Here is a 20,088-nt window from a genome sequence, read left to right on the forward strand (position 1 = left end):
ACCCTTTTATACCTCTGTAGCGCACTCTTTCGATATTTGCTTCCTGCTTGTCGTCCATATTGGTCCTGACCGCGATGATATCGTCTTCTCTCTTGCCTGTGATATATTGTCCCGCCGTCTTCTCGTCTGCAAGCGGCATCGCATCCAGACCAGAACCCCTGGTCGTGCGTGTGTTTATAGAAAAAAATTTCCAACGTCTAAATCTTTTAAGAGCAGCGCGCCGCGTTTTTGTTTACGAGCGTAAACAAAATTTGGCGTAGGACCTCCCAGCAGCATACTGTTTGACGAGATGTTAACCAACTCTTTCCATGTATATTCATAGAATCTCTTGCGTGGGTCGGAATTCCTTCTATAAATTTGCGTTTGATTTTGACTAATTTTTTAAGGTGAGATATATATAGTTTTTAAAATGAAAACCAAGAGTGATTCATTTTTTCGGTATTGATTTTTATTATTACAATTATTAAGTACACCACGGCGTTTTCGCATAAAGGAATCCGTCAAATAATCACTGTCACAGCAGGGTGAGTCCCCGGCCCGATTCCCTATTATACAAAAAACATGATTCTGAGAGAACACGTAAAGTCTGCTGCGTCTCACAAAGTTTTTTGACCCTACAATTACGTAGGAGGTTTAGCTGCTCCATAGGTCCTTAATTTTTTGATTCGTCGGTTACACAACTATTACCGATAATTATAAGCAAATAAATAAGTCGATAAGTCGTAACAAAAGTAACAAAAATATATTAAGGTATTGGACGCACTTAATAATTATGAGTATAAAAATGGAGATTGCACGTGAAAAATGATAATTTAAGAACTAAAAATGGAATTTCGCGAAGTGCTGGCGTTTTCAAGGTTGTCGCTGCACGTTGTAGAAGGGCGAGTCGGAGTCGGAGGGCGGCGAGCCGGTGGGCGGCTGCTGCTGCGGGTGTTGCTGCGGGTGCGGGTGTTGCTGCTGCTGCTGCTGGCCGCCTGCTCCGCGGCCGCCAAAGCCCATCTGGCAGCTGGGGTTGTGCTGCTCAAGCATGAGGTCACGGAAGCCGTTGGTGGCCGCGAGCACGGCGGCGGCCGCCTGCACGGACGACGCTGCCGCAGCGGAGGCGCCGTTCTCGACGACGCCGTCGGCCGGCGAGTACCACGGCCGCTGGTGGGCCGAGAAGGAGTGGTGCGCGGCGGCCGGCATCACCTCGTCCATGGACTGGTATTGCTGGTACGACGGGTAGAGCGAGCGGGCGTACGAGTGTTGCTCGCGCGCCGTCAGCAGACTGTCCACGGTGAAGGCGGCCGGGCCCTGCTCCTGCTGCTGGTACTCGAGGTGCTCGAGACTGGGCTTGACGTCGTGCAAATGGTGCTGGTAGGCGGCCGCCGCCGTGGAGTGCTGGTACTTGGCTAGACACGAGGAACGCAGGTCGGCCGCCTCGGACGGCTCCTTCTTCGGCTGCTTGCCCAGCTGCACCTTGCTGGACGACAACTTGTCCGCCTGCTCCTTCTCGGCCGCCTTCAGCATCTCAAGAGGCGGCTGGTGGTGGTGCTGCTGCCGCTTCATGGCCTCCTCTTTCTCCCTGATGGCGTCCTTCTTCTTAAAACGCCGACGACGCCGCAGGTAGCTGCCGTTGTCGAACATGTTGTACGAGTCGGGGTCGAGCGTCCAGTAGCTGCCCTTGCCGGGCTTCTTGTCGTCGCGCGGCACCTTCACGAAGCACTCGTTCAGGCTCAAATTGTGCCTGATCGAGTTCTGCCAGCCCTGTTTGTTCTCGCGGTAGTACGGAAAGCGCTCCATGATGAACTGATAGATGCTGTTCAGGGTCACCTTTTTGTTGGGCGCGTTCTGGATCGCCATGGCGATCAGCGCGATGTACGAGTACGGCGGCTTGACCATGTCTTTTCCGCCGCCGACGTGTTGGTGGTGCTGCGGGCCGATACCGCCGGTCCCGGACACGACCGCCTGGTAACCGGCCGAGTAAGGTGCGTACCTGCTGGTGGCCGCGGCGGCCGCCGCTGCCGTGTACTGATCGTAGTATCCGCTCGAGTGGTGCGGGTTGGGCATGTAGGGCCCGCTCTGTCGGTAAAAGGTGCCTTGCTCGCCGAACAAGGTGTGCATCGCAAAGACACTGCTGCCGTCGACCACCGCGCACTGATTGTCAAAATAATAAACACGATCGGTCAGATTATTTGTTCACTGGTCCTTAAAGCGCCGGCAAACACACACGCACACACAGGCACTGCCGGAGCTGCCGCCGCCGCCGATACTGGTGTGTGTTTATTGTGAAAACACTATCAGATGTTGTTGAGAAAACATTGGATACATTTTTATGCCAACTTTATCAACATTAAAGCGTGGTGGTGAGCTGCTTTGGTCCAACCACAAACTACGAATTAGAGGCGAACTAACTAAGATCAACAAGCAAAGCGAACCTGCCTCGGTAGAGGGGAGGCCGGATTCCCCTCTTGCGCGCAAGCAAACACTCCCAGGCGGAGGCAAGCCGACCGGTCATTGGTGCGCGAATCGCAGCACTGGCGCGGCGAGCAGCCAATGCGGCGAGACTGGCCCCGCCTCCCTCCCCCTTCCGCCGCTGGCAGCGCGCGTAAATCAATACAAGACACCTTGGCGAGGCACGCAGCCAGCGCCGGACCGTGGCTAATCCAGCGCCGCGGCTGACGCGCTCAATCGCCGCGATTCACGTCGATGCAAATTCGCCATCGACCCCGCGCGCACGCACCCAATGAGGAAATAAATCAATTGATTACCCTGCAGACGGAATAATTTCTATTTTTGGCAGCACGATTTGTAAATAAATGAGGACGTGCGATTTCGGGCACAACAGTTGTCCACTCAAAGACGCACGACAACGGCATACGCGACGCGCCTGGCGAAAGCACGTCTTTCTCTTAGGTGTCTTACTGACCCGTCTGTATAATTCAAGTTCAAAGTGGATGTTTTCACTTTTGCGCAACTGCTTTACAAGTCGATTAGCGCCAACGAAAAATCAGTGGAGTGACCCTTCATCAGTTTTATATTGGCCATGATTCATTACTCGTCATGTTTTATTGAATTATGACTTACATCACAAAAACAGCAAAGCAGTGTGGCGAAAATGTAAAACAAACCCGTCTTGAAAAACGAGCAATGTACTTTTTCCTCTTTTCTTTCATTTTACAAGAAAATGTATATTTATGCGGATGTTTTAAAACTATACTAATAATATCATATTATGTACTTCGTTTTTACTTATTAAGTCTGTATGCTTGTATTGTGTGCAGGCAGAAAAGCCATTGAGTCTGTACATCAATCGCCCACTCAAATTTCCAACAATCCCTTTTTATCTCAATAAAACAAAGCGTTTTTAAGACTACATTAAATTAGATCAATATGTATAAATATCTGACTTTTTAAACGCAATATTATGTAGTAATTTTGATTAATTTTATAGCCTTCAATTTTAATTAAATTGTATAATTATCCTACTAACCATTTCACTCTTCATAACTTCCTGATACGGAGCAAGGCAAAAATTACAAATTTTGTGTTCATAAATATATTTTTATTGTTCTATATATATGTATAGAATTCTTGATTTGAATTTCAAGGCATCGTGCAGCAAAAATATTTGAATTCAGTGTCGTCTTAGTGAGTCACATTTTTCCACAAAGATGACTCTTTATCTTAAAAAGTCTCTCGGCGCCGCCACGAGGTGTCATCAATTCAAAACAAGGCACTGAAAGAACGCAACTTCATTCAAAATGCATCGTTTTCGACAAATTTTCACGGCAAACCGTGTGAACGTCATTGGCATGATTCATGTCGATGCCCTGCCAGGTCAGGAGAAAAATTTCTATACACCTAATCCATTTTACACTGACGACTCACGTCAATCACTGACATACATTGTGACATTTACCGCATTTTTCATCCTCAAATCCTCAAACCTTTCTGCTTTTGTTGAAACCCTGACATTTTTGACAATAGTGTGAATCGGTCGGATGTCGGAATATATACCGACTATATACCCTTTTTATTGTGAAATTCAGAGTTCCCTCCCAACTGTTTTTAACTTACAATAGGAAAAAACGCTGTGTGCGGCAGGTAAGGAATGATAGGAATGTTATATAAAGTATTTTTGAATAATATAGCAGACTGACGCTTTCCGATCACTCACACTTCTCGCTCTGATGGGAAGAATCAATGTTAATGCCCTATCCTAGCGAGAAGTGTGAGTTGGGCGAATATGGTGAGTCTACCATATATTTATATATGTATAATATAAATATGACCTATAATAGTTAAACAATTCGTCCTATTTGAAATTCTTTTATTAATACAGAAAATATACATATAAGTGATGGTTGAATTGTTAATAATATAATTGCTTTCAGCGCTGGATTAAAATTATAATATTTTAATCATTCGAAACATTGTGCCGTAATTTAGATTCTTTGAGGCATAAATTAAATTAAGACGCACGTGGCTTGACATTGATATTCAGAATACTTATGTTGGTCTGTCAGAATAATTTTTCAGTTTAAATTAAATGTGTTAGTGTTTATTTTCCGTATATTGATGAAGCTGCATTATTTCATATTGACTAAGTAAAAAAATCAATATTAAATTATTTTCCTTCACTTATGAAATTGATTTCTTTTTCAAATCACCGCATTGCCAAAAAAAAACCCTCGGATTCTTAATCCCTTCGATAACGATTTCCATTAAATTAATTTTATTTCAGGTACTCCACTGTATGGCGGGTCAGTTTCGCGGCTAATCGAGAAAGCAAGTCGCGACGCCGAAGTTTACGCGCGGAGCAATATCGTGAGAATTGGGCTGCTTTCCGAGTTTGAGCTGATTTGAATTTGAGATTCGCGCAGGACGGGATTTGCATAGAGAACATGCACGACGTGCCTTATGTCAAGTCGCACGAGTTGCGGCCCGAGACGACGGCCGTGATGGGCCGCGTGTGCGCCGAAGTGAAGCGACTCGTCGGCAGGCGGATCGCCTGCGGCGTGCAGATTCTCGCCGGAGGCAACCTGCAGGCGCTGGCTGTTGCTCAAGCGGCCGATTTGCAATTCATAAGGGCCGAGGGATTTGTGTTCGGCCATGTGGGCGACGAGGGTTACCACGACTCGTGCGCCGGCAAGCTGCTCAGATACCGCAGGGAGCTTGCCGCCGACCACGTTTTGATTTTCACTGACGTCAAGAAGAAGCACAGGTTCGCTAATCAGCTGTTTTTTTCGCTCACTCTCTGACGGAATTTCGCATCATTTGAATTTAAGATGCTAGAAACGCAGGGTTCACACAATAGTCCGGTCTTGTCCAATAAAATCTTGCATTTCTGGGACAAAATTCTCTTAAAAAAACTTAAAATTATTTAACGCTATTTGTTTGTGAATTAAAATTTGATAAGAGTAATAAATGTTTAAAAAGGGTTAAATTTAATTCAATTTTTTTCAGCCGGAGAAATATATTGATATCTGTAAACACAGACAAATTAAAATAAAAAATCGTTTTAATTTGACCTTTATTTGATAAAAAACATACACAAGATAATTTGCACGTTTTTGTAATTATCTATTTTAAATTCTATAAGATACTTATGCTTAAAAAGGCAGATATTAAAAAAGAAAAATGAACTATGTAGGCAGTCTTTTAGTCAATTTTCCACCTTTTGATTCAAGCCCTGCTTTTTCGGACTTTTAATTAATTTGAATAAAATGCGAGGAAGTGATACCAAAGATCGGTAATTACAAATTGCTATAAATATTTCGCTATTTTAGTACTTAATCGCCTAAATGATAAAATTCACAGTTCACACGCGATTACGGGAGACGTGAGCATTGAAGAAACGGCCAAGGCTGCGGAGTTTTTCCTCTCAGATGGGCTGATCGTGACAGGCTCTGCCACGGGAGACCCTGTCAAACAAAGCGACCTTGTTGGTATTAATTATTACTCTCTTATAATCCTAAACTGAATTAAAAGCCATGCTTTTCAGGAGTTAAAAAGTCCACATCCTTGCCAATTCTTGTTGGTTCTGGAACGAATTTTGAAAACGTGAGGGAGACCTCGAAAAACGCGGATGCCGTGATAGTTGGGACGCATTTCAAGCGAGAGGGACGGTAATATTTAATTAAAAAACAACTTTCCTCTTAGCCAGAATTGTTTCTAGATGGCAGAATGAAGTTGACGGCGAGCGAGTCAAAAGATTCATGGAACACGTTGTCGAAATTAAATAAATTAGAAAAGATCACTGACCTTTTTATGGAGCACCTGGATTGCTTGGTGTCGCGCTTGCGGCCGCGGTATTCGCGGCTGGGGTTGGGGCAGCGGCAGGAACACTCGCGGCTGAGGCAGTAGCGTTGGTGGCCTCGTCAGGGTTCAAGTGCGCTATGAAGCGCAGCCGCATCTGCAGAGCTGGACTCAGTTTTCTGAAGATCCCTTCCACCTCTGATTTCATCATGTCCCCTAGATACATGTACTTGATGTGGTAGCTGATTCTGGGTTAAGAATATATTTTTGAAAGGGGTTTTAAGCAAATGTAAAAAATTGTTCGAAAGGATACAATAAGTCGCAGACTGGATCCAGGTAATTGAGCTGTCCGCCAGGTTTGTCAACCTGCTCCAGCATCTCGTTCAGGCTGACGGTGACTTCGAAAAGCTGCTGCTCAGGCTTGCAGCGCTGCAGGAAAGGCCCGATCAGGTGGCATGCGAACACAAGCTGCTCCTCTGTCTGCACGTGTGGCTGAATGTGTTCTTTGATGAACCTGTTGGTGTAAGACATTCTCTTACCCAAGGTTCGCACAATTTACTACCGATTTTCTTAAAAATTTAGAAAAAAACAATGTGATGGCTTCCAAAGAGTCCTAGTGCAAAAATTCTGAAAGCCCTTAACATGGCTTGTGCACGTTTTGCAGAGAGAACCCATACAGAGCCCGTCAGGTGTCGGTAAAGAGGCCACACATGCAGTAAAAATCTTAAAAATGAACCATTTTTCAAGTTTTCTAAAAAAAAATATTTTTATAAATCATTTTTGGACTTAGGCTGTTGAAAAATTTTCAATGGGACTTTCACCAGAAACTTGGTAATTTGAGTTAGACAAAGAACAATAATTTAGAGCTATTTTAGTAAAAATTCATGTCTGAATTAAATTAAAATTAAGTGCTGACCTTGGGAAGAAGCTCATTTGCCCAGCTCCAGAGTGTTGCCAAAGAGAATGGGCCACGGCCAGCGAGTAGGCGAACTTGTTCTCCAGCAGAGCTTCATGCGTTTCCTTGAAATTGAAGAGCTGGAAGGGCGTGCAGCGGTAGTTCCACACTTTCATTGACTCGAGTATCTGGCCCAATCTGATGTGGTGCTCGTTCCAGTAAGCGTCAGGCAGCGCAGCCAGCACCTGGCCCAGCGCGTTGATCCACTGCTCCATGTCATCTGAAGGGATCACCGGATAGCTGGGAATTTTTTTTATTAGATTTTTCTGCTTTGGCACTATTCTTCAGTGAGGCTTACCCTTTGAAGATGACATCAAGCAGGAAGCCGGCAACCACATTTGGAGGGGCTGGCACGGCCATCAGCTCCACGCAGGTAACATAGAGGATGTGCGCGCCGGCGTTCGGGAACTCATTGAAGCGCCAGTCAGTGGCTGGGAATGGTGGTTTGCCATTCAGTGCTATTACAGAGTCAAGGAATTCAGGAGCAAAAAGTTAACTCCTAAGTGCTCTTCCTCACACCACAAATTATAATAAATTTATTCAAAACCAGTGGTTTAAGATTTTCCGGATTGAGCCGGGGTTTTTCGACACGCCCGCGATGGTTGACCAGAGTTGGAAGGCCGTGTGCTACACAAGCAGGCACACGCTAACACGGCATGCTTGTCACGGCTTTCACTATCTGCTGTGTAAAATTAAAGAATTTCATAGTGAAGCTCTTCCAGGCTGTGTTTGTAAACTTTGTGATAAGAGCATGGATTTCTATCACTTTTTAAGCTGTGACAAGAACCAGATGAGTCTGACCCAGGCAGCAAAATTACCTGCCAAATGACTGACCTGACAATTATCTGTTATATAATATAATCTGTTGTACACAAATAGGTGTTTAATAAACGAAATTAAATTAAAAAGTTAACTTGTGTTTGACCTACAGCCTAAAACGCTAAAAATCATTACTCACAGCTTAACAGGTTAAAAATGAATTATTTCTTCTGTTAACAGGAAAATCTAGGATTTCTCATATTACAATTTCAGCATCTTAAATCAAAATAACAGGCATAGTATTGGCTGATAACAGTAAAAAATATTAATGAGATCTTCATCCCACAGGCCGCATCAGCAAGTCTTCACGGCAAGTGGATGGCATGGTAGGTAGTTTCAGTTGGAATATTTCTTGCAAAATTAATTTGTTTAATAATTTTCAGTTTAAAAATATGAGGCTTTATATAAGCCAGTCCCCAATGTGCAAAATGTTTAACTAAAAAAATTATTAGATTTTCGATAGGCTATTTTGAAACTAAATAACCTTGTGGTAAAATTGTATATATAGCTTAATGAATCATAAAATTTTCTGTCATTACTCATTTCATATTGTTCTAAAAATAATTTGGAAAGGATACTGTCGACGACACGTTGAATGAGGTGAATGTAGTAGTCAAGCTCTGGGTTCCACTGCTTTTCGTCGCTCTGGCGCAGGTAGTTTTGGTACGGTTCCGACAAGCTCCATCCATTCGGCCTGATATCCCTCAAGGAGCCAATGACGGCAGCCACCAATTTGCGACGCAAACTTGCCTTGTCCCTCAATTTGTGTTCAAAGTAGTGAAGCGTGTAGTATAGGTAAGAGATGGGGCGGTCTGCATTTTTTAAGAGAAAATGGCGTGGAAAGATTTGCATAAATAATTAACAGTACCATGGAATTTGTACAAGCAGCCTAGGTGTTCCAGCAGCGTCTCCAGCGACTTGATGATGGGTGGAATTTCCAAGAAGCGGTGAATCACAATGTCAAACACCTGGATTAGCAAAATATTAGCATCAAATTTAATAATTTCACAAGGAAGTAGGGAATTGACATAATATTAGTTTCTGATGAAACCTAAGTAGGCTTTCATGATGAGTTTCGTTAAAGGAGACAAGCAAGATTGTTGTCTCTTGAAAATCGTACACCGCTAGTGTTTGTTCATAAATTAAATTCTAAGAGTTTCCTAGTCATATAATAAACTCACAGGCAAAAAGCGCAGACAGACGTTTCCAAAGTAGACTGGCAACGTGTTGTAGACCGACGAAGAGTTTCCGCCTGTCTGGTCAAGACCTCCATCTGGAGCAAATCTCTCCGGGAACTTCCTGTGGTAGGACAGATGCTTCTCATGCCAGTTGGACTGTTTCCAGTGCTCTGGAGAGTTCTCCTTGACAAACTCTTGCACTCTGTTCCTGAACTCCGCCGCCTTCAGAAGCAGAAGCTGGATGATGAAGAAGCAAACTTGTGCTTCACTTCCTTCTTGTGTTCGCAAAGCCTAGACAAAACGAGGAATTATTATATAGCATTAAAAAATCAGCAATTTTTGTTGTTCTTACCAAACACAAAACAAGTCTGTCAATCGTGATGATGTTGTACTTCCACATCATGTCGTTGATTGCGTCGACGCATTTATTAACATGCTGTCCACCACCAGAGTTGGCAAATTCGTAGACTAGATAGTCGCAGAATTTGCGCAGATGTGCTGAAAGAGGTCTTGCACCGATCCTCTCGAGAATTCTACAATTATGATCAAATTACTATCTGATGTTTGAATTAAAATTATGATTCTACTTGTAAGCAATTGGGCTGATCCTGTCAGTTTCCAAAATCATCTTCCACAGAAGGCAGAGGAATAGAGGAGGCGTTCCTTGGACAGTAAAATGGGCAATGATGTCGTTTTCGTTTGTCATTGATGCCCAGTTTCTGTACTCTTCCTCCACGGCTTTCTGTTATCAAGAATTAAAAACGGAGAATGATAAGCATTGATTTAAAGCTATTGAATTGAGATGCTGTTAGAACGTTAGTCAGGGTTACATTTGTTAAAAAATGAGCTTCCAGTTTTTGCGAGATTTATTGTTTGTTAATCTCCCATGATCTTGAATGGATTTAAAATTAGACATTAAATTATGACGAAATTCTTTCCCAAGAAATTGAAAAAAATCAACTGGTGAAAAGAACCAGAGGTGGTAATGAAATAATGTAACCCTGCTGAACAAAACTCAATTCCGTAAATAAAAAGTAATTTCAGTTTAAAAGAGAAAAGAAAATTGTCAAACCAAAGTAAAGGATCTGCACACCTTAAGCTGCTGTTTGTTTTCCTTTGGCACAGTGTTGGTAGTGAAAAACTCGTTCAATGCAGGCGGAAAGCACTGCAGAGTGTGATTTGCCCACGAGTGAGGCGTGTTAGACATGATTGCCTTCAAAACAGTCTTGCACCACGTCCCAGACAACGATTCATATCCTTTAAATTACAGAGTTAATTTAGTTCGCCATATTTCAATTAGTTCCAACCTGATCTAGTGACATGGATTGCTCTGGCTAGCGTTAAAACAAACGCTCGATTGAGCTCTTCAGACTCGACTGAGACCAGAACCTGGGGTTCTCCGGCAAACCTCAAGAGCTGAGGCTGTACTTCATTGCTGCCGAGGCCGGTAATTAACCTCAAGGCGGTGCTCTCCACGCTGGAACAAAAAATATTAAAGTTAAAAATAAAATAAAATTTAGAATGATATATTTAAAAACAATATGTGGATAAAATTGTTGAATCAAGTTAATTGGATTTTTAATATTTTTGGTAGTTTTGGCACTATACTATAGCACCAATTGTTACAAGACTGTAGAAGAGCAAAGTATATATAGTTAATATAAAATGGCCTCTTCTCCTATGATTAACCCCTATTTTGCAACATTTTTTTTGTAGACACAAGACTCTTTTTGTTAAGTGATACCTGCCTGCATTTTTGTAATGTTAAAAAATAAACATTTATGGTCAAAAAATTATTTTACCAAAGATGGAGCTGAACTTGGTTAGTTTGTGGCACGGACGCCAAACTGTGAAGGTGGCTCAGCAGCTGAACACGGTAATGCGGCTGGATGTGGTGCATTCGGTAGCTGAACATTTCCAGAAGAGTGTACAGAATTCCCCAAGCATGTGATTTGAAGACATTCGGCAACAGTTGGCCTAGGAAAATATAACTTTTATTAAGAAAGCAATGCTTTCCGCGCGAAAACAATGAAATTTGCCAATCCTTTAAAATGATATACAATGAATACAATATCTTAACGATTATTAAATAATTGAAGACCAATCGTTTTTTACATGTTGTAAACTCGATAATTGGAAAAATATAAGATAATTGTATGAGGAGTTTTAGCTGATTAGCCTGCTGTGAAAACTTATTTATCATTCTGGTTCCCTCCTAACACCCTGAAATTGTTCCGGGAAAAACTTTGTAGCCACAATTTTTCAGGCTTTCCATTAACTATATCCTTTAAAACAAAAGAAATAAAAATATTACATGGGTGAATGATCATGTCTTTTTAACAGCATACTTATAAATGCTTTGATGCCAAGTGTTTCGATTTCAGTGTAGACCAAGAGGCGGCTGTACGTCTCGACCAGCGCTGGTGCCAGGGGCATGTGCGACTTGGACTGGGCGAGTTTGACGACATGGCTGCCTATACTGTGGATCAAACTCATTTTGGAATGTACGGTAAGTGAGTCAAGCGCTTCCATCGAGAGCGGAGTGGTTGGGCCGTTGCTCATGCCATTGTTTGTGTTCATCGGTGCTTGGCCCTGTTTCTGCGAGCCGAAGATCGTCTCCACCAACGCGGCCATCGGCCTCGTGAAGTACTCCTGATTAGTTGAGTACGCGTTGCACAGGATGGCGATCCTGTAGTCGGAGCCCATGGACAGCTGGGTGCTGGTTGACAAGACCAAGTGCTGCAGGAACCTGGAAATTGAGAATAGCACCAGCTTTGTGTCAATTTAATATGCATATTTCTTTCTCAGATCACATATGCACCGAAAAACTTTTGCTACCAAACAAAAATTTACTCTTAAACAATTAATTTTATAAGACTTAAATGTTTAAATTAATAAACAATATGAAATTGGATCTGGAATCCAATTATTTACTAGAGTGGGAATTTTTAATAAATTGTTCGGTAATTTTTACTGAAGAAATTTTATATAGCATTTATTGGACATTAAAATTTGAAAATAATCATTAGAGCAGTCTGAGGTTTGCAGGTTAGTCTGTTGTTTTATCCACAGGTAGAATTTTCAAGAACAAAAAAAACTAAATAAAAACAGCAAAGTAGTGTTTCATTTCATAAAAAATGCGCGCAAATAATATCAAATTTAAAAATAACAGCGATAAAATGAGGTATTTCAGGTTTTCCGTCCGTGGTGGGAGTTTAAAATATTCCAAAAACTGCTGTAAAAAGACCGATTATTCCCCAATATCAGTGGACTGTCAAGTTGTCAATTTTTCGCCACTACGCCAAACCCTGGAGCAGTGTCTTTAAAAACATTAATAATAAACAAATGGATTAAAATACATTCTGATTTAAATAATTTGCTCACTCATGGTGACTTTTGAAGGCGTTGGGCATTGGTCTTTGAATGTCTTTGCCCTCAGTCTGAGCCTTCTTGAGGAGATGAATCCATATACTAATGGCTGCTAACTGGCGTGAACTGATAGGGTCGTTGTAATCAGGAACAGGCAGCGGTTCTTTTTCTGGATATAAAAAGTCGCAGAGGCTCAGCACCGGCAGCAAGGTGTTGAGCTGAAAATGTTTTAAGCTAGAATTTAAACATAAAAGATATCAAGTTTGTTTTACCGTGTTTCTTTGAATGCTGCCACTGATGTACTGCAAAAGAACCCACATTAGGTGGTCCCTCCCCTTTTTCAGGTCCTTCTCAGCCAGCTGAAGAAACAAAACGTTTTATATAAATAATTAAACTCAAGCTCTTTTCACCTTTTTGTGGAGTGCGCTCACGATGTCAGGGAAGCTCGCAAATTGGAAGAGAACAAAGTATATCAACTGAGAGGACAAGTGTTGCCACAGCAGGGGGCGAGCTGATGACAAGGTGTTTTCCTCGGTATTTGCTTCCTCTACTGGGATGTCCTCCTCAGACTTTTCCATAGCAGCCACCATTAATTCGACCAATTGCTCTTCAAGAGCTAGGCATCGCTGCTTCAGCTACAGAAATATTTTTTTAATCACTTGAAGTTTAAAGAATTTATATAAATGAGTTTATAAAAAGCTGTTTTTTCATTATATTAATAATGAAATTAATATAATTTTAACTATATTAATAATGAACAAACATAGGGCGTACCTGTTTGGTCAGGCCGAGCATTAGACAAACCATGTCTCTCGAGTAGGGTTGCTCGAGAACGTATCTCAGTAATTTTGTCTGCGGCTCCAGCAATTCTTTATCGTACGGCAGATTTCCCTTGAGTTTCAACTTTAATGTCGCCGTGTCTAAAAGCCACGAGTTGTTTAGGTTGTCCTGGCCGCCCCCAGAGTGTTCAACAATGGGCAGCATCTTGGTTCTGCCAATGATGGTGATCATTTGAACCAAGGGAAGGAAACTTTCCACAAAGCCCGAGAGCAGTTTGGCCAGTTTCTAAGTATTATTTAAAATCAGTAACTTTGCTCAGGTAGGCAGCAGGTTATCCACATACCCAATGGGACCAGTTGTCGTTGTTGGGATTTGCCTTCTGGATTTCAGTAACAATAAAGTAGCCTGGCAGGAGGCATGCATTTCTGTCGAATATCAGCTCGAGCACGTCCATCAGAACTTTCAGCTGGGGCGCATTTGATGCATTCAAGTCAGCAGGAATGCTCTGCGACTTTTCCTTGCACGACTTCATCACGGACCTGACCCCCTGGATTAAGCTCAATTTTAATATCTTCACTAAAAACGAATCTGGCAACAAACCTTATAGTCCACTCCTCCGAGGATCTTCAAAACCAGTTTAAAGCACTCGGTCCAGAAATTCTGGCGGTGATACTGCAGCTTTTCACAGTTCATTACAGCCTCGCACACAAGTCTGTGGGTTAAAAATGGGTTGTTAATGTGTATTTAGTTTTTACAAGGAAACCTGTGTATGTATGTACCTGGCCTTTAAGGTCCCATCCGCGACAAGTTGCTCCAAGAGGCTGAGCAAAAATTGAAGCCGGCTTAGGTTTGTGGTTTCAGAAGTCAAAAGAAGGAAGTGCTTGACACCTGCTTCCTGATGTTCAGGAGAGAGATTCGAGAAAACAGCTTTCAGTTCGTCTAAAATTGTGACGAATTTTGTCCTTTTCGCTTCATTATTGTGAACAATATACAGAGCGAAAGCTTCCTCAACGGCGTCAATTTTCTAAAAGACATATTATAATTTAAGTCGAATATAACTCAAATAATATTTTATTTTAAGTTTATAAAAGCTGACCATGACTTTGTTGAGGATGGTGGTAATCTGCATTTCTGCAGCCATGATTTTAAAAAAGCTGCACGATCTGATAGAAATCGAAACAAAATCCGGCTACAGGCGTCACATTCAACGCTATTTAGTTCTCTCCTTGCAAACCGGCATTCACTCTTCACTCCTCAGTCTTCTCACTTCACATGCATGAGATGAGGATGAGGATGAGGACGAGGCACTGAGGCTGAGGCACAATGGAATGACACGCCATCTCCCGTCTTGCACATGAACAGGACAGGCAAACAAAAAGAGATTTGTAGAATACTCGCTAGAGGTGCTGTCTGTTTTTGTTTATTGTTTATGTAAAAATGCGCGGGAAAAGCCTGGATCCACCGATCCAATGAGATGATTGAAGATAATGAGATTTGCTGCGGATTTTGGATTGATAATACAAAGACAAAAAACCTTTTATTTTCTCATGTTTTTATTCCTATAAAATATAAGTAAAGGAACAAGAAGATGCGAAAATAATCTAGCACCATGGCTGTTGCTAAAGTGCTTTTAAATTTTAATCAGAATTATTTTTTGTTTTTTATCATTCAAAGATTAATAATTTTGATCCCGATAAATTTTTCAGAATTTTAAGCCTTATTTCTTTTTATGTTAAGTAGGAAATTTAAGTTAGGAAAGTGATATGAAAACTGACAGCGTGTTATGGCATTATTTAATTCTCTGTCCACAAATATAAACAAGGAATGAGGAATGAGGGCGTGCCACGGGGGGCGTAAGCATCAATCTAGCAGCCACCATTAAACACATGCGCACTCGCGCATCGCACCCAAATACTGTTATTCCTGCGAGCCGAGCAAAGACAGCACACGTTCCGTTATCTATCTAGACTTTTTTGTTCCCGTGTTTACTAAAGTGGAAATTTCCAGGGAAATCCGCTTTTATGCTTCCTAATTCACGAGTTTATCGGCAGGAGTTGGATTTGGTTTGAATGTAAGTCATTTTCTAGAGAAATAATCGAACAGGCAAAGGAAATGTTGGCCGAAATTCGTATTTTTCGTGCCAGCTTTCCTTGTGACGGAAATCCCAGACTCTCGTCGAGGGGCGGTGCAATCTTTTCTCATTTTCCAAGAACATCCGTCTTATACTACTTCTTCCTTCCTCGTATCACCGGTATCACCTCTCTTTTTCGCCAAATGAATTTATTTCGTCTTCGCAGGAACACAATGGAAGATGACAGCGAGCAGTTTTCGCTGCGATGGAATAACTTCCACACCAACATGTCTTCAGGGTTCCAAGAACTTCTAGAAGACAAGAGCCTCGTAGATGTGACCCTTGCTTGCGAGGGCCAGTATATTCAAGCACACAGAGCTGTGCTCACTGTTTGCTCACCTTACTTCAAGGCCCTTTTCAAAGTGAATATAAATTTGAGATAGATTAATTTCGAAAAAATAATATTAATTTATTTTCAGGTCAATCCTAACAACCACCCTATTATTATTTTGAAAGATGTCAGCTTCACTGACCTAAAGTCAATTCTTCAGTTCATGTACAGGGGAGAAGTCAATGTGAAACAAGACGACCTGAACACATTCCTAAAGACTGCCGAGGTGTTAAAAGTGAAGGGACTAACCGGGGACGACAACAAGGTAAAAATTATGTGTTCTGGTGTATTACTATAGGGCGAAAAAATCTAGAACATTATCGAGTGCGTTTTTTTACGAAAATATTCGCCATTTTCCAATTTTATTTTGAGACGCATTAAAGTAGAAAATCTTTATTTTCCATTTTCTCCTTACAAAAATCTATGGAAATTATAACATTTCAAATAAAATAATATAGTATCCTTTGCTCTACGTGACAAGCCTCAAAACGTAATAAAAGGCAAAATTACTAAAAAATATTTAGACCGATATTTGATATGAATTTACACATGATTCAATTCTTATTCTGAAATGTTCAGAGCTGGAATATTAATCAATTTCAAAGGCAAATTATTTGTTCACCTCTGTGAGCATATGACCAGCACTTTTGGTAGTTATCTATCTTGGATGTTGATCAAATTAAAGAGCATTTCCACCGTCCATAAAAACAATACATTTCTTGCTCTGATTTTTCTATATTTTTTGGAGGAACCGTGCCAACTCTGTTTATTTCCTCGTTCTTGCATTTAAAATAAATCATTTATAAGAAGCATTTAAATCAAACACCGTTTTTATGTGTCAAAAGTTTTTTTCAATTAATTGAATCAGAGTTGTGATGCAAATGAATTGCTCAACAGGAAAGCACGCGGAATGTGAGTCAGTTGTTCCAAGAGTCACAATCGCCTCAAATGAAGCGACGGAAAATTGTGGAGGCAGCAAAGCCGTCGCCGCCGCCACCACTGCCTCAGCCAAAAGAGGATAGCCAGCCCAAAATACAGTTCATCACTATCAAACAACAAAACGAGGAGGAAAACGAAGAGTACATTGACGACGATGATGACGACAACGAGCAGGACTTTTCCGCGCAGGACGAGAGTCTGGACCTGGAGTCACAGATTTGCTTGGACTCCGGAGGACCAATGGGCATTGGAATGAGAAGCGCGCTTGACATCGAAGGAAGCAGCTCGCACAGCTCCATGCAAGGTTATTTAATATAAATATGCTTTTCTGTTTGTTGACACTAATTTCTCGAAACTTTTCTTTTATGTAAAACCTCAAATTGACAAATTTTCCAACTCTATTCTAATCTGGACAAAATTTTCTTGCAAATTGTGACAGCTAATAAAATTTCCTACTTTATTCACGTTTTGAACAGATTTTATCTTCCTGCTGAAAGTAAATGGAATTTTCCAAAGAGAAAAAATAACTCGCCGCTTGGTTTGTCTTGTCAAGTAGTCTCTCTATGAAATATAATCACAATTGAATGAAAACTGGCTTCACAGTTGTATTTTTAAGGCAGATAGAATTGCCCAAACTTCTTCAAAAAGTGTTACAAATTAAAGTAATATTTAAACAAGGTCCAAATAATGTTATAAACTGTCAAAAAATCGAGTAAATAAAAATCCTAATATTATGCTCTCGCTGATCATTAATTTTCTACAAAGTACTACAAATAATTTTGGCAACCTCTTATTTCAAACATCAAAAGAAAAGTTTCAAACCTAACTAACTGGCTTTGCAAATTTCGACTAAACTCCTTGATTCTTTCCACTTTTCCGACCGGATGCATTGTAACAATGCATGGCTCTGAGAGTTGAAACAGTTTTAGTCCCGTTCGATCGCAATTTAGCAATAGCGAGCAGTGTTGCGTGTCCATGTGTGTTGTGTTTGCGTGTGTGAGAGAGTTCCAAAGTGCAGATGTAGACGATCGCCTCCTGTTGCAGGTCCGATGCGCCCATCGCGGCCTCATCAGGAGGGAGATAATGCATGTTGCGATTTCTGCCAAAAACGGTTCAGCAGCTCTGCCAATTTGTACAAACATATCATGCGAGTGCACTCAACGCAGCGGCACACCTGCCCCGCGTGCCCGAAAAAGTTTGGCGCACTCTTTGACTTGAACGATCACGTTCGCTCGAAACACCCCGAACTGCCGGACACGATTTTGAAAAAGATTTCGCTGGACTACAAGTCTGGCTACACCAAGTGACCACTCCTAGCAAATTTCGGAATTAATAACAGTTAATGGCAACTTGTTAGCACTGCCGATCAGTAGCTTTTGTGATGTTTACAATTTTTTAGAGGGTATTTTCCCCGGACAACGTGAATAAAATGAACGTGCCAAATCTTTAAACCCTGCCGTTTTCTCTTAACACTGAGCCATGCAATCTGCTTTAGCTGGAATCTGTTGTGGTGGCTGGCTGGTCTTCCATTTCCCATTGAGTCCTTGTAAGAATCCCGCGCAGATCCACGTCCCTCTTTCCCCTTGTTAAATGAGTTCTATGAATGAGTCACTGACGCCACCCGCACTTTATTTGATCTATAACAAAAGTTGGAACTATGACCGTGCAGAACCGAGTAATTCACGTATGAAATGTGTCCTTTTTTGTGTAGGAAAAAACACGGCAGCAACATCAGGCGACAGAAGAGACATCTCCTCATGACCAGAGAGAGCAGAGAAAAGTATGCAGTCCTACAAGTCACGCGACTCATTGTCAGTTGACCAAGAGCTGGCACGCACTTTGCTTCTCACTACCCTTGTGATGTCATCCACTTTGATGAATGCAACAGTGCGTGTCTGCTCTCGTCCAATAGGATTGAGTGACGTGATCAGTTGAACTGCCTGTTTTTCTCTGCACTCGTTGGGCATGAGCAGAGGTCTCTACTGTCGCCTGCAGTTGCTGCCGCTTTCTTTCCTACACATAAAGGTACTATTCGAAGGAGATGTTCTCAATTGCATTTTAGGCTGCGGGCATAGTTCCAACTTGTGCGTTTGTATAAACACTAATCAAGGTGTGGGCCGCTGCAGTGATTACCTCGAGAACTCATTTGACATGCGGAAAGATAGGAATGTGGATCAGCGCAGGGTTTTTTCGCTGACAATGAGCCATGGGACTCGAACAAGGACTCAACATTCCCGCTCTCACCTCTTGACTGATTTGATTTTGCAGGGGCGCGAGCCGCAGACAACACGGCCTTTATTAACGGCGAAAAGTCGTTTGTTTGCGGCATCTGCAACAAGGCTTTCGTGACAAACACTCGACTCTCAGACCATGTGAAATACGTGCACGTGCAAAACGAACCGATGATCTGTGAATACTGCAATAAGACTTACAAACACTACAACAGCTTGCGCAAGCACATTTGGCACGCCCACCGCGAGCGCAAGCACTCGTCGGCGGCGGCGGGCGAGCCGGCCGAAATGGGCAAGTTCGCCGCCGGCGACGACCTCTGATGCTGTGCCTGGCTTCTTTTGCAGTTCTGCCTGAGGTGAAGCAGTGGCGCCAGCCGCAGCCGCCGCAGGCCCGCCACCACTGTCCGCACTGTCCTAAGGTGTACACGTGGCGGCAGACGCTGCTCAGGCACATCGCAGACAGCCACAGCGAGTCGTCTGGACCGGTCACGTGCGACCTGTGCGGCAAGCAGTACAAGAACAAGAGTAGCCTCATCTCGCACTGCACCTCCCGCCATTACAAACACTAGGCACCGCCCGGCCGTTGTTTATATTAATTCTGGACCCTCGTTTCATGAGAGCCGCTGGAGAAGAGAAAGACTTCCGACCTACCCCTGAGCAGTGTGACTGCGCTTTCCGTGTTTTTTCTCTATTGTTAGATCGTTTAAAACCCTCGTTGTGCGAAAAAATGCAAGCGCCAGTACTGTCGACACGCACCTTGTGATTAGACGCATCCAGCTGGCAAGTTGATTGCTGTACTATTTTTCAATTAAATAAAAGCTCCCAACGTTCTCAAACTCATCGGTATACATCTCAACTTGGTCAAAACCAGCATTTTTCAGCACGATTTGTTAAAGAAGCAACTACAAATGCTCGGAAAAGGATTAATCAGCACCACCTGGTTATTTAAACTTGCTGAATCGGCTTGAAACATGAACAAAAATGCAGTGATTTTTTTGTATTTCGGTTGGGGCAATTTACCGCTGGTTTCTTTGTGGTCTGTAGGATTTATTGAAACAACTTGAATTTATTTTAAAACAACTCGAAACATGTTTAACATTCCTAACAATTTTTAA

At 42.2% G+C, this 20,088-nt stretch overlaps 4 protein-coding genes across 7 annotated transcripts; 2 read left to right on the top strand and 2 right to left on the bottom strand.

The window, feature by feature from the left end:
* Window positions 1-435: 435 nt before the first annotated feature.
* LOC135934420 (fork head domain-containing protein crocodile-like) lies at window positions 436-2,837 on the bottom strand. The gene has a single exon (XM_065476146.1). The coding sequence runs from the start codon at window positions 2,101-2,103 to the stop codon at window positions 853-855; it is 1,251 nt and encodes a 416-aa protein (XP_065332218.1). The 5' UTR covers window positions 2,104-2,837; the 3' UTR covers window positions 436-852.
* Window positions 2,838-3,666: 829 nt separating this feature from the next.
* Window positions 3,667-6,238, top strand: LOC135934444 (uncharacterized protein F13E9.13, mitochondrial). The gene is made up of 6 exons (XM_065476191.1): window positions 3,667-3,819; window positions 4,727-4,809; window positions 4,866-5,206; window positions 5,803-5,930; window positions 5,987-6,110; window positions 6,161-6,238. The coding sequence occupies exons 1-6, from the start codon at window positions 3,744-3,746 to the stop codon at window positions 6,225-6,227; spliced, it is 819 nt and encodes a 272-aa protein (XP_065332263.1). The 5' UTR covers window positions 3,667-3,743; the 3' UTR covers window positions 6,228-6,238.
* MED23 (mediator complex subunit 23) lies at window positions 5,499-14,604 on the bottom strand. Of its 2 annotated transcripts, none has more exons than XM_065476124.1 (22): window positions 14,438-14,604; window positions 14,121-14,365; window positions 13,942-14,053; window positions 13,685-13,888; window positions 13,336-13,626; window positions 12,972-13,196; window positions 12,834-12,920; window positions 12,577-12,779; window positions 11,541-11,941; window positions 10,995-11,169; window positions 10,500-10,669; window positions 10,265-10,449; window positions 9,780-9,934; window positions 9,545-9,725; window positions 9,196-9,483; window positions 8,883-8,982; window positions 8,593-8,826; window positions 7,494-7,653; window positions 7,157-7,435; window positions 6,554-6,754; window positions 6,247-6,482; window positions 5,499-5,906 (listed from the first exon to the last, which is right to left on the bottom strand). In XM_065476124.1, the coding sequence occupies exons 1-21, from the start codon at window positions 14,480-14,482 to the stop codon at window positions 6,251-6,253; spliced, it is 4,173 nt and encodes a 1,390-aa protein (XP_065332196.1). In that variant the 5' UTR covers window positions 14,483-14,604; the 3' UTR covers window positions 5,499-5,906; window positions 6,247-6,250. The 2 variants fall into 2 exon arrangements, with proteins under 2 accessions (XP_065332196.1, XP_065332205.1); XM_065476133.1 differs by having other exon boundaries at window positions 10,286-10,449; window positions 14,438-14,603.
* Window positions 14,605-15,238: 634 nt separating this feature from the next.
* Window positions 15,239-19,811, top strand: LOC135947145 (broad-complex core protein isoforms 1/2/3/4/5-like). Of its 3 annotated transcripts, none has more exons than XM_065495792.1 (5): window positions 15,239-15,412; window positions 15,639-15,834; window positions 15,892-16,068; window positions 16,701-17,046; window positions 19,319-19,811. In XM_065495792.1, coding segments are annotated over exons 1-5 (945 nt in total). In that variant the 5' UTR covers window positions 15,239-15,410; the 3' UTR covers window positions 19,543-19,811. The 3 variants fall into 3 exon arrangements, with proteins under 3 accessions (XP_065351864.1, XP_065351850.1, XP_065351859.1); XM_065495778.1 differs by having other exon boundaries at window positions 19,011-19,462; XM_065495787.1 differs by lacking the exon at window positions 19,319-19,811 and adding an exon at window positions 17,787-18,193.
* The last annotated feature ends 277 nt before the right edge of the window (window positions 19,812-20,088 follow it).

This window comes from Cloeon dipterum, chromosome 1 (assembly GCF_949628265.1).
Source record: "Cloeon dipterum chromosome 1, ieCloDipt1.1, whole genome shotgun sequence".
Lineage (NCBI taxonomy): Eukaryota > Metazoa > Arthropoda > Insecta > Ephemeroptera > Baetidae > Cloeon > Cloeon dipterum.